Below are 14,092 nucleotides of genomic sequence, written 5' to 3' on the forward strand. Positions count from 1 at the left end.
CCATTCTTTTGCATTGACTGCTCCCCATGCCTTCTTCATTCCTTCCTCACCTCCATCTCTTGGATGTTCTAGTTTCCTTCAAAACTCAGCTCAAGCACTGCCTTTGGCAGAAATTCTTTATAGATTCTTACAACTACCAGTGTACTACCTTGCATTTATTTAGTATGTATTATTTAAATACTTATAGAATAGAAGTTCTATTCAAATATAAGTTCCTCAGAGACATAGACTGCTAGCCTGGCACAGCACTTAATAAATACTTGTGGATTTGTTTTTTATTCTAAACTTAAACACCAAAAAGAAAGGATTTTTATATTCAGAACATAGAAAGCTGGTTCTTTATGAAATGGAATTTTTATTTTATATTGCTTACTTTAAAAGAAAAAGTATTTAACAAATTTTTTGGTGCTATTTTCAAAAGTATTCTGCTTGTCTGCTTCTTTCTCTGCTGGAAGGCTCTCCTAGGGTTGGCTTTACTTGGGAGAGGAGGAATGGAAGGAACTTGACTGACTCTTTTGTGCATTTCTGGAGTGGAAAAAGCCACTTACTGTAGTTTCTCATTGGATTTCTTGATTATATTCAGGCTAGTTCAAAAGTTAGGTATGTGGGCAGTGGGCTGTAGGACTCCTTAGATGCTTGTTGATTGATAATTGTTAATGCTCTAATCTTCTTAAATTTATATTGAATTCATTTAACTTTCACATGTTCTATCTCTCAGTAAACTTGAAAATAAAAGAAGCAAGAATTCAGTAGGAGACAATAGACAGTTGAAATGATTAGTCCTTTTGCTTTTTGTCCTTATCCACACTCTTTGTATCATTCCTTCCATCTGCCTTTGTTCCTTTAGTTGTGCTTTTGAACTTCTTGTCTGATACCTTTTTCCTTGTTAGTCTTTCAAGCTCTTTGGCCTCTCATTCTCAGTTTGTTAAATAACCATTCTTGATTCTTCCCTGTGAGTGGAGGCGCTCTAAGACTCTCCTATGGGCCTACTTCTCTCTACTGTTTTGTTGATCTCATTAGCTCCAATGGACTTATTACCTCATTGCAGACAGCTCCCAGATATATGTATTCAACCCTGACCTCTCTTCTGAACTGTAATGCCATATCACCAACAGCCTTTTGGTATCTTCATCTTAGACTCAACCTTTTCAATCACACAGATTCTGTTCTCAGGAGTAATTATCAACTTTCTCCCACACTCACCCCTCATATTCAGTTGCCAAGTGCTGTCAGTGTTACCTCTACAATTTATCTTGTTACAATATTTTCTTGAAATAAAGATATAGGTCATGAGAATTGAGCATATTGATGAACAGGAGTTAAGGTAGATAGCACAATTTTGAGCCAGGTGTTGAACTTCTTGGGAAAGAAGATCTAGATAAATAAAGATCTGGACCAGGTGTTAAGATTTGGATGAGTGAATCACCAAGGAGAGGTTGCTGAGTATTGGTAGTAAAGGGATGTTGGAGGTAAAAGGGACATTCTAGAAGTGGAGGGAGAATCAAAGAGTATACCTCCTTTTTGTCCTAGCCTTGAGGTGTCAGGGCATGAAATAAGGGGCACTTAGAGCTGGGAGATGGGCTCCAAAGAGCTGTGACTTTCCAAGGCTTCTCTAAGTGCCAGAAGATAGAAAAAAATGTGAGCTGAAGAGACTCACATGAAGCAGAGTTTAACCATCATGGGTTTTTTAGAAGGCATGATAGAATGAGCACCTAATAAATTATTTTCAACTGAAATTGATTTTTGATCTACAGTTTTTCCCAAGAACTTGTGAGCTATGTTCCTGATAACCGTTATGCCAATGGTTATGAAAAAGAGTGTTGCCTGTATTCCATTTGGGGGAGGTAAGGTCTTTGTGGTAACTGTTCCTTAACTGTTCCCTTTCTCCTGTCCCCCCTCCCCTTGCTTTTCCCCTGGTAGCTCTCTGAAGATGTAGTTAACCGCATGAAGGACTCCTCTGCATCATCAAGGGTGCAGCAACCATCTCCTGCATCACCACCTCCCACTTCGACATCTACTTCACCACCTGCTGCTTCACCAGCTCATGCTTCATCACCTCCTCCTTCATTGTCTCATGCTTCATCTTTTGCATTTGGCTCTTCTGAAGGCAAGTCAAAGCGTCCTAGGACAGGTAAGGTAGATTACTGGGAAATCCTAGAGAAATGGGGAAAAAAAGAGTGATTACTGAGGAATTGTGCATCAGTAACAAACAAAATTTGGATGGTTTGTGTCCTCAGCTTTTTGGGTACTCCTTCTTTATCACTTTGCAGAGTTCTTTTTCTGACCTTAAGCATCTCTAGAATGTAAAGGCTAGACTTTTCAGTACAACAATTTTACTGATATTGTTTTATGGCTACAAGACATGGAATGTCACTTCCTTCAGATAACTAGAAATGAGTAATCACACAGAGGGCAATGGAGAGGCATATAATGGATTTGAACAGGCTATGGGATATGACCAATGAGGAACTCCAAAGAAGAGTAGGACTAAATAGTGTTAACAAAATGCATAATAGATAATATGGGTTGCTTATATGGCAAGAGAGGGGTATGATAAGTAGACAGCTGGAGTACTCCACTGATACCTTTGAGATATTTAGAGAAAATAAGGAAAACCCCCTTTTTAGAGGATCTGAATGAGAGTAACACAGTAATTTATGAGTTCATAGGTTTTCTTTAATATTTGTCACTACAGAGGATGGGATTTTTTTAAACCTTAATTGTATGGGGGAACCCTGCTTCTTGGTGAAGTATAGAGAATTTTTTGTGTTAATGTGCCTCTATATGATTTTAGTCAAACTCCCTTCCCTTATTCTGTCTCAAATTCTTTCTTTAAAAAGTAGATAACATTATTTCCATAACTGAAGACAGATACTTGTCTCTAAGTGTTTGGGGTCTCTGCATGGGGGCGTTCCCAGTACAGTTAGTCGTTATAAGGCTATTACTAGAATGGGATGAATTTTAATATTATTTTTGACAGGCTTGCATTGTAGTCAGTGGCATCATAGTCTCTGCCTTGCAGCATTCCGTAGTTCCTAGTGTTCAAAGTCTACCATGAAGTCATAGTTCTTTCCCAGGCTTCCATGGATAGGTTTTTTTCCTTTTATTTTACTGCCACTGGCAGATACTCAGAAAATAGCAAAATATTAGGAGTGAAAGAGACCTTGAAGATCATTTAGTCCAATCCCTCCTGAGATCCAGAGTGAGAAATGTTGACTAGGACTAGAACCTTTATCTTTTGATTATTCAGTATTTTTTTCACTATATACTGCATTATATTTCAGTTTCATTCAGTATTCCTTGTTTCCTTGGACTTTAGTTGATCTTAATTAGAACTTTGTAGCTAAATGGTCTCTTACCATATTCTCTCTAAAATATAGTTAGTTACACAAGATTTCTCCAAGTGTTGACTTTTAATAAGAACAATGAGATAAGACCAAAGGAAAGCATCTATTCCTCATTTTACTGAGGTCCCAAGAGGTCAAATGACTTATCAACAAAGCCACACAGCTAATATGTAGCAGAGCTAGAATTGAGAAACCCAATTTATAGAAATTCAGCTTTTATTTCAAGCCAGGTATATCCAAAAGTTTTTTTTGTTTTTTTTTTAACCCTTACCTTCTGTCTTAGAATCAATACTGTGTACTGGTTCCAAGAGAGAAGAGTGGTAATTCCTAGACAATGATGGTTAAATGACTTATCCAGTTACATACAGTTACAATTTGTCTGAGGTCAGAATTGAACCCAGGACCTCCTGTCTCTAGGCCTGGCTCTTAGTCTACTGAGCCACCTAGCTTTCTCCTACTGTTGTTTGTTTTGACAATAGAGCAGCCCCACCTCAGAAGGGAAGCCCCTTGCTCACTGAATGATTACCAGAAATAAGTCAGTCATTACTCTAGCCCTACTACAACTATAATAGAGTACATGCTACATGCTGCCTTGTACTGTAATTGTCTTTGCACATGTCTTATTTTTCCTGCTTGATATCATGCTCTTTGAGACCAGGAATTGTCTTTGGTACATCTTCGTATCTCCCCTAGTGTTTTGGGAAGTTTGCTTAGAGACTATGCTAAATCATGGAACTGTGGTACCCAGAGACCTAGGGAGAACCAAATAAACAGTTATTAGTGACTACTGTGTATAATGGGCTAGTCTAGACTTTGTGGGAAATACAGAGATACTTAAGAAATAATCCCTGGGAGCATAATAATAGTTGACATATTATTTGTGCTTCACAACTACCCTGTAGAGTATATACTAGGCAATCATCATAATAATTCACATTTATATATCTCTGTTTTACAAAGTGTTTTTTTTTTTGCAATAACCTTATGAAGTAAGTAATGCAAATCTTATTTTATCCATTACATAGATGAGAAAATTAGGCCTCAGTTAAGATTAGTGAGTTGCCCATCTTCATGCAGCTAGTATCAGAGCCAAGATTCAAACTATGTTTCCTAACTTGGTACTTCTTCCACTATATGATGGCATCTCCCATAGAGATCTGAAATGACTTAGTAGTTACCCCCTTCACATTTGAAAAAGGTAAATTTGGGACAAAAAAAAAAGACAATTGCCAGAGTAGGAATAGGGAAGATTTTGTTCCCTTGGCAGAATAATGATTTGTTTATTTTGTTATTATTTATTCAATTTTAGTTGTAATAAAATATTTTGCTTTTATTGAATGGGTGTGGATTTTACTCACAGTTTCCTAATAGAATTCATGAAGGAAACTGCTGTATATAAATTTATATTTTGAAATTGACTAAAGAATTTAATGTATTGATTTCAAAGTTAAAGCAATTTTGATGTTTCCTTTATCAGTTAATCTTTCATTTTATGAATAGAAATGAAAACCATTTCTGCCAAATTAAAAGCTACTATGGTTTTTTCATATGAAATTGGATACCTAGCAATATTGCTATAGAGATTCTATTAAGGTTTCTCTTTCTCTCAGTTAAGAGCATGGCAACCTAGTTTATAGGCTGTGAAAGTTGATTTGAGGATGCATGTTAGAGGATGGTTAATTTTGGAAGGAAATGGAGGATGGAATAATCAAGTTGCCAAATTCATTATTGCTTAAGATAAGGAACAGAGTCAAATGCTATCTTATCCTTACAGAAAACCATCATACTTATGTCTTTGGAATAATTCATGCTGTTCTAGTTGTTGAGTGTCAAGAAAACCCTGGTGGAACTGAAGGATGTTCAGTGGAGGGCAATTAATGTGGTCAAGTAGGTGGAGGGATTGCCCTATAAAGGCAGACTGAAAAAAAAACCCAACTAGGACTTCAGTTTGGGAAGTCATGAGCCTAAGAAGGAAAAATGTGTAAAATTTATGAGGTCAAGAGGAGCCTTTGAGAGGGATGATGAAGGTGAACATACTAATAACTAATATTACTCTTTTCCTCTTGGGTGGATAGAATTTGCTCCCTAGGACTCTCTTACCCAGCATCCCATTTGGGTGCTCATACTGAGTGTGAACACTGCATATGTAAGATAAAGTTTTCATGGGACCTTGCCTCAAGCTCTCTCTTTCCCTTGATCATGGCTGCTGAAGCTGGCTTTGAGCCAAGCAGGAGAATTTACTCACACAGTCTTATTTTATAGATAATTAGGTTTTTTACTTCTATTTCTTTTAAAAAATTTTTTCTACTTCAAGTAATTATTAATAAAAATTTTAAAATTAATACTTGGAGTTATTGATATTAATTTAAATTTTACACTCTTCAATAATCCTGTGAATTACATAGTATAAGTATTGTTATACCCATTTTATAGATGGGGAAATGAAGGTCTCTTGAAATCAATAAGTCATTGTCACAAAGTTTGTAAATGTATCAGAGCCAGTTTCAAATCCAGGTCATCTTAATTGCAACTTTAGTGTTTTTCTTATGTTGTGGCAGTTGCCTTTTCTGGATAAACATGGATTTATTTATTCAATCTCAGAACTCTTGAGAGGCTACCTCTTAAAATGAGAAATAGAGAAATAAAAGACAATACTATATTTTACAAAGGCAAGAGTAAATTTATGAAACTCACTTCCTTTAAGAAATGGAGAAGACTAGATCAAAGATATCCAGGAATATCATGAAAAAAATGAAAAAAAATGCAAAGGAAGGAGGACTTGCAGTCCCAGATCTCAAACTATACTATAAAGCAGTGGTTATCAAAACAATTTGGTACTGGCTAAGAGACAGAAAGGAGGATCAGTGGAATAGACTTGGCGTAAATGATCTCAGCAAGACAGTTTATGACAAACCCAAAGACCCAAGCTTTTGGGACAAAAATCCATTATTTGATAAAAACTGCGGGGAAAATTGGAAGACAGTGTGGGAGAGATTAGGTTTGGATCAACACCTCACACCCTACACCAAGATAAATTCAGAATGGGTGAATGACTTGAACATAAAGAAGGAAACTATAAGTAGATTAGGTGAACACAGAATAGTATACATGTCAGACCTTTGGGAAGGGAAAGATTTTAAAACCAAGAAAGACTTAGAAAGAGTCACAAAATGTAAAATAAATAATTTTGACTACATCAAATTAAAAAGTTTTTGTACAAACAAAACCAATGTAACTAAAATCAGAAGGGTAGCAACAAATTGGGAAACAATCTTCATAAAAACCTCTGACAAAGGTTTAATTACTCAAATTTACAAAGAGCTAAATCAATTGTACAAAAAATCAAGCCATTCTCCAATTGATAAATGGGCAAGGGACATGGATAAGCAGTTTTCAGATAAAGAAATCAAAACTATTAATAAGCACATGAAAAAGTGTTCTAAATCTCTTATAATCAGAGAGATGCAAATCAAAACAACTCTGAGGTATCACCTCACACCTAGCAGATTGGCTAACATGACAGCTATGGAAAGTAATGAATGCTGGAGGGGATGTGGCAAAATTGGGATATTAATGCATTGCTGGTGGAGTTGTGAATTGATCCAACCATTCTGGAGGGCAATTTGGAACTATGCCCAAAGGGTGATAAAAGACTGTCTGCCCTTTGATCCAGCCAAAGCACTGCTGGGTTTGTACCCCAAAGAGATAATGGACAAAAAGACTTGTACAAAAATATTCATAGCTGCACTCTTTGTGGTGGCCAAAAATTGTAAAACGAGGGGATGCCCTTCAATTGGGGAATGGCTGAACAAACTGTGGTATATGTTGGTGATGGAATACTATTGTGCTCAAAGGAATAATAAAGTGGAGGAATTCCATGGAGACTGGAACAATCTCCAGGAAGTGATGCAGAGCAAAAGGAGCAGAACCAGGAGAACATTGTACACAGAGACTGATACATTGTGGTACAATCGAAGGTGATGGACTTCTCCATTAGGGACAATGCAATGTCCCTGAACAATCTGCAGGGATCTAAAAAACACTATCCACAAGCAGAAGATAAACTGTGAGTGTAAAAACACCGATGAAAAGCAACTGCTTGACTACAGAGGTTGAGGGGATATGATTGAGGAGAGACTTTAAATGAACACTCTAATGCAAATACCAACAACATGGAAATGGGTTTGAATCAAGAACACATGTGATACTCAGTGGAATCATGCGCCGGCTATGGGAGAGGTGGTGGGATGGTGGAGAGGGAAGAAAAGAAAATTATCTTTGTTTCCAATGAATAATGTTTGGAAATGACCTAATAAAAATAAAAAAAAACAACAAATAAGTAAATAAATAAAGTACCAACTTCTTTTCAACCATGAAAAAAAAAAGAAATGGAGCAGACTGAAATTTAAGTAGGATCAAGAAGGGTCTAAATAAAGTCATGATAATAAATCAGTAATGGGCCATTTTAAGTAAACTAGAATGTTTATAGTATAGCTTCAACCTTCGAAGTTGCCATCCTGGTAGATCAGCCTTTTCATAACCCATCAATTGGTGTCTGGTCAGAAATAGATACATGGTTAGGTAAATCAAAGGAATGATCTAGTTTGATATTCTTATGCTCCTGAGGTCCTTGGGATTTGGTCAGTAAAAGATTCAGATTTCATAGCAGGTTGAGGATATTAGAATGATTTTGGGATTTCTGGTTACAGAAATTATTTGTTCTTGTTGGTAAACCACAGCATAGAAGAAGGGAAGTCAGTGAGTAGGAGAATGAGAGGGAGGTGGTTTTGGGGATGTAATCCTTTTCCAAGAGCTTCCCAAGATTGTTAGTGTACCTCTGTGTATCTTTTATTGGTTTGCCTTCTTTTTGATAATTGACCCTTTGTGTTCTAACTCTTATAGACCCTAAACCACCCAAAGCTGAGAGCCAGAGTAGCAGGCAGCCCTCTGAAGCAGAAGAGGATCTGTACAGGAGGTAAGACATGTAAACTCTTGTCCTCAACTAAGTTCTCTAAGGAGTGGGGGGGCCACCCACAGAAGTCAGTTTTTTAATTCCTTTCTTCTTATCTTGTTGGAGTTCATCCCTTGTAGTACCCTTGCCTTGAATTACTTCTACCGTCTGCCTCTTCTATTCTTACTCATGTGCTACCAAATAGAGTTGAAGGAAGATAAGCACAGATACTGACTAAGTTAAAAATTCATTATCCAACTGCGCCCTTACTATAGCAAGGCAATTCTTTCATTCTTCTCTAAGTTTATTAATATCATCATCATCATCATTATTATTATTATTATTTTGAGACATGGTCTCCTTACCTCTTCCAGGCTGGGGATGCAGTGGCCGGCCATTCATGGGCTCTCTCTCATTGCACAGAAGCTTTGACCTGCTGCATTTCCAACCTAGGCAAATTAGCTCCTTCTTTGGCATCCTAGTAGCCTCCAGCTTCCAAGGACTCGCCATCTTTGTGCTAGATGTAATGTAGATACTCAGTCAGCTTTAGTGCTATTGCAGCTGAAAAATCCCAATCTCTAGAGTGCCACTGGTATAGCCTCCCTGGGGATTACGGACACGTACCACCACTATTGGCTATTTTCCCCCAATTGATGTACTTCTCTTACAAAGTATTCCAAACCTCTTCTCATTCATCCTGCATTTACTTCTTTGTATTCCCATACTATCAGCTAAGTTCTTTACCTTTTGTTTTACAGAAAAAAAAATTGAGGTCATTTAACATAAACTCACTCTTCTTCCCTTCTCTTCATCTCAAAATCCTTTACGGTCATTGCTCACTTGCTCTCTTTCTCAAGTCTCTGGCAAAGAGGTGGGTGAGCCTTCTCCAAAGGTGATTTCTTGGCATATGCTCTTATTCCTAACTTCTGAGTTTTCTGACAGAATGCTCTCTCTCAGTTATCCTCTCAGTCACTAATCTTCAGCTTTTCTCTTGCAATTCCATTCTTACTTACTGCTTTCAAACATACCCGAGTCTCTACCATTCTTAGAAAAATCCTTCACTAGAGCCTACTGTTCTCTCAAGCTACCATCCCATTGCTCTTTTCTTCTGTCTATGGTCCAGCTGTCTATGCTCTTTGCTTCCACTTCTTTTCCTCTCATTCATTCCTTATTCCTTTGCAAACTGGCTTTGGATGTTATCATTCAACTGAAACTGCTTTCTCCAAAGCTAAAAATAATTTCTTAGTTACCTTTTTAATTTTATCATCCTGCTTGACTTATATTTGATACTGTTTACCAACTTCTCCTCCTGGATACTCTATCCTTTCTGGGATTTCACAATACTGTTCTCCCTTGGTTCTTTTTCTACCTATCTATCTGATCACTCCTTCTCAGTGTCCTTTGGTGGCTCATCATCCATATTATGCCCCCTAATTCTGAATGTTCCTCAAAAGTTTTGTAATGAGTCTTCTTGATATACTCTCTTGGCGACCTCATCAACTTTCATGAGTTTAATTAGCAGCTCTATGGAAATGATTCTCAGATCTATATATCCATTCAGTTTTTCACATTTTTCCTAAAAACCACCACACTTTCATTGATCTTTCTGTTGAAGGAACCATCACTCTTCCAGTTTTCTCAGATTTATAATCCCAGTTTTATCCTTAATTCTTCATTTTTATTCATCCCATATATCTACCAGTTGCCAAATTTTTTAGTTTATACCTCCACAACCTCTCTCATATTGGACACCTTCTCTGTACTCACATAGCTACCACCTTAATCACCTCTTGTCTAGATTATTACAGCTTTCCCTATTGTCTATCCACTGCAGGTCATCTTCCACGTAATTATCAAAGTGATTTTTCTTAAGTGCAGATCTCTCTTGTCATTCCCCTACTCAGTAGTCTCCAATGGCTTCCAGTTCTCTCTAGGACAAAATATAAACCCACTTGTTTAGATTTCCAAGCCCTTCTCAAATTTGCCCAGATGATTTTTTCCAACCTCATTGTATATTACTCTCCCTTCTCATACTGTGTGGTCCAGGAAAACTGGCCTTAGCACTGTTCCTCACACATGACACAGCGATTTATTTTCTGTTTTGTCCCCCCACCTCCACCCCTCCCCCACTGTGCTTTAAAGGCATTTTCTTCTTACCTCTACTTGATAGAATCTATCTATTCCTTCAGAACCCAGCTCAAGCATCATTTGCTGCATGAAGCTTTTCGAATTCTTCTCCCCTCCTAGACACTGTGTAATTAGCTACTTTGTACTGTGTAAGAGAGAATTTGCAAGGCAAGCATGCAACACAAAGCTGAGGACAGAAGAGCTGTCAATCAAAAGGTAATATTCCATTTGGAATGTTCCTGGGAAAGACAGTTGGAGCCAAGCCAGGCTGAACTAGGCTGAATTTACTTCTGACCTAGGCTGAGAGGCCATTGGTGGCTTCTGGAGCAGGGGGAGAAGCTTTTGGACTAAGTTTTAGCTGTTTGTGGCTGATGGTGAAGACCCTGATGCTTTTGCTGACTGACTGATATTTACCTGGCTGGTTAAAAGAAGAAAGAAGAAAAATAATTGTCCTCCAAACTCTCTGACTGTCCCTGCTAGTGACTCCCTGACAGACTTTGTGTCACAGTTGTGACAGAACTGCCATTTTCCCAGTATCCTCCTAACCCTCCTTGTATAGACTAGGGAAACCCCCATCCGTCTTACCTCATCCTCTATCCTCTGTCTTCCCCAATAAATCTCCTTACCTGAGAAAAGAGAGAAAAGAGTATCTTCTCTAAATCTCTTAGTTCACCTTGAGTTACTTTAGAAGGTGACTGACTAAAAGGGGGAAGGGGAAGGGAGGCAGGAGGGAGAGGGAGGAAAAGCAGGAGGTATTGAGAGAGGAGGGTAGGAAAAAATCTTGATCCAATAAGTCATCTAGTATAGATCAATAGACACCCTCAGTATCATCTTTATTACAGTATTTATTGGCATTTATTCTCTTTTTATTTATTCTGTATATAATATAAATGTATTTGTCTTCCCTATCAAAATATAAACTTCCTGTGAATAGGTTTTCTTTTACTTTTACTTTTTGGGTTCTCCGTGCAAAAGGTGCTGAATACATTCTTGTTGGTCGATAGCACTTCTTTTCCTTTGGAAGCTATTCTTCTCTTTTTCTGGAGATCTTTCTGCTTTGTCTCAGGCAGAAATGTATCCCAAGCCTTCATTTCCTCTTCTTAATGAGGGAAATCTTTCTATAGGTCTTTGGCCAGGTCCAACAACACTTCTTTTATTCTGGGAGTCTGTCTTTGCCAGAGGACAGTGTTCATTTGGGGTTAGAAAAAAATATTTATAGAACTAAAAAAAATTAGGGAAAGTGAGAATCAAACATTTATACCTAAGTAATCATTCTAATAATGATTTGAAAAATTTTTTTCAAGAGACCTGGTGCTCTATAGAAGGTTAGGTAGAGACAACATCTAAATGTCTTGTAGGAGTAATTGGGGAAGAACAAAAGGGAAGAAGCCAGGACTGAACTGCCCAAACACAAAAATCCTTACACTGTACTTTATAACTGGTTGAATCAAGCCTGGCCTTGGTGCCTTATTAGCCTAATGACATTGATGACTCTCATTGCAATAAATTTCTGATTGACCTTTTGTTTTGGAGGCTTATTTTTCTTCTGGCTAACGAGAGAGAGAAAGAGGGAGAGAGAGAGAGGGACTGACTAACGAGACCCAGGATAGGAGCATGCTACAGGAGCTAAATCCAAGGGTTTAACCCTCATTTTAAATGATATACTTTTTCTATATACCAGAGACTGTATCCCTTAATCCCTGGTCATTATCCATCACCCATAGGAATAATCTCCATTCATTCTGAATCTGAATAGTTAAACTTTTGAGTAAAGGTACTAATGGCATCTGAAACATTCAAGTTCCTGTATTCTAACACTGAGGGAAATAGTGCCAAGTGGAAAAATTGGTTTCATCAGTCTTTGCCTTCCTGGCTTTAGTATTGCTCTCTGACTAATGAAGGATTGAAACTCTTAGATTCTTGCATTGGCATATTTATACTCTCTCATGTAATGTACACAATTGTCTTTTTTCCCTGAAGTATGTAATGTGGTATGCATGTGGGCCTCTTCCCTGAATGTCATTGTTAATGTCTCTGACACCAGAAGATAGGGGTATCAGCATGGGATGGGGTGTGTTTTCAACTTAGTTTCAAGACAACTAACTAATAGAACAGAACTGCCGTCTGGAGCCAAACATTGCCTTAATCATTCCTACCTTTTAGAACCTTGCTCCAGGCTGTAGGCTTTCTTACATGTTGCAGAATTCTCTTGCCAGACAAATCCCATCCCTACCTTGCTAGCCCACAGCAGTGTGCAGAGTCCCTTCCTGAATCTTGCCAGTCATTGCCTCTGCCTCTACCCACCATTTTTTCTTGGCACAGATATGAACAAGAACAGGCTATGGTGCAGGAAGAGCTGCTTCAGCTGGCGAAGAGAGAAAGGGAGGTGGCCAGGGAGCACCTGAAGTCATCCCTTCCCCGGGAAAAGAGTGGCACAAACCAGGAGAAGCAAAGATCAGCACAGCTGGTGAGTGCTATTTTTCTAGTGTTCTCTCCCATGGGTTTTTGTTTTCAGTTGAGAAGTCTCATCTTGGTCTCAAAAATCTCATTTGCTGTAAGAGATTCTTAAGTCTTCTCTTATTTCTCTATTGTAATCAGCTCCTACTTAGGGAAGGAGCCCTGGATGAGGAGACTGACTAATTCTAGTCCTGCCACTAACTAGCTATGGGACTTGGGGTCAGGGACTTCATACAGTCATAGAATTTGAGAATTGCAAGCAATCTCAGAGTTGGTCCAAAATTCTCATCTCAGGTGAGAAATATGATGCCCAGAGAAGTGAGATGATTTTATCTTCGTGCAATGAGTTAGTGACAGAGCTGGGCCTGGAATTGCCATTCCTTTTCATCCAGCTCTCATTTTGCCATTCCCTTGCAGTACCGTGGTCTCCTCATTTGTAAAATGAGGCAATTGGACTTGATGATCTCTACTCAGTCTTATGTCCTAGCTTGGATAGCCCATGGTTCTAAGATGCAGCTGTAGGGTGGTGGAAAGAGCACTGAGCAAAGGATGAGCCACGGGCTCAAGTCCTGGCTCTTGAGCTTCTTGGCAGCAGAATGGACAAGTTATTTAAACTCTCCTGCTTAAAAACTCTTCATATATACAAATGAGTAGGTTAGACTAGATGATTTCCCCTGCGCCTTTCACATCTGTCATTCACCAGTTCTGTGATTTTAGGTAACCTGGGCCAGGTTTGATTTGAGAAGAATAGTCTGTACAGTTGTTAGTGATGGGAGGCCATGTGACTAAGTGACTGAGGGCCATGAGACTGTGTTTTTAATAGATGGGCCCACTGAAGTGTGGTTCTATCAGCTGAGTAGAAAAGAATTATAAATGGCTAATCAACAAGCTTTCATTGTGCTCCTACTATGTGCTGGGTACTATGTGAGTCACTAGGTCTACAAATGCAGAGAACGAAATGATCTCTACTCTTCAGGATAGAAGCCCCTGATTTGTTGGTGCTTGTAGCTGCAGTGATTCTGTCTAATTTGAAGATGCCTAGGCAAAAGAACCTCTGCTAGAATAAAATTAGGAGCCTAGATTTGATGATCACCTAAGGTCTCTTCTAGCTTAAAAGGCCAATGAGAATCAGCCACTATAACTTATAATTGGCTGAAAAGAGTCATCTGCTGAGGGTTAAAGGGAATGTGGGACAAGTCAGGAGGGTTAG

General features: G+C 38.4%; 1 protein-coding gene across 6 annotated transcripts in view; it reads left to right on the forward strand.

The window, feature by feature from the left end:
* CHCHD6 (coiled-coil-helix-coiled-coil-helix domain containing 6) overlaps nucleotides 1–14,092 on the forward strand; it is a 313,964-nt gene that overhangs the window by 16,557 nt on the left and 283,315 nt on the right. For all 6 annotated transcript variants that reach the window (XM_007500305.3, XM_001377356.5, XM_056804730.1 and 3 more), the window contains exons 2-4: nucleotides 1,921–2,131; nucleotides 8,250–8,322; nucleotides 12,748–12,892. In XM_007500305.3, the coding sequence (XP_007500367.2) occupies nucleotides 1,921–2,131; nucleotides 8,250–8,322; nucleotides 12,748–12,892 (429 nt within the window). The remainder of the gene's footprint in view (nucleotides 1–1,920; nucleotides 2,132–8,249; nucleotides 8,323–12,747; nucleotides 12,893–14,092) is intronic.

The sequence above is a fragment of the Monodelphis domestica genome, chromosome 7, assembly GCF_027887165.1.
Source record: "Monodelphis domestica isolate mMonDom1 chromosome 7, mMonDom1.pri, whole genome shotgun sequence".
Lineage (NCBI taxonomy): Eukaryota > Metazoa > Chordata > Mammalia > Didelphimorphia > Didelphidae > Monodelphis > Monodelphis domestica.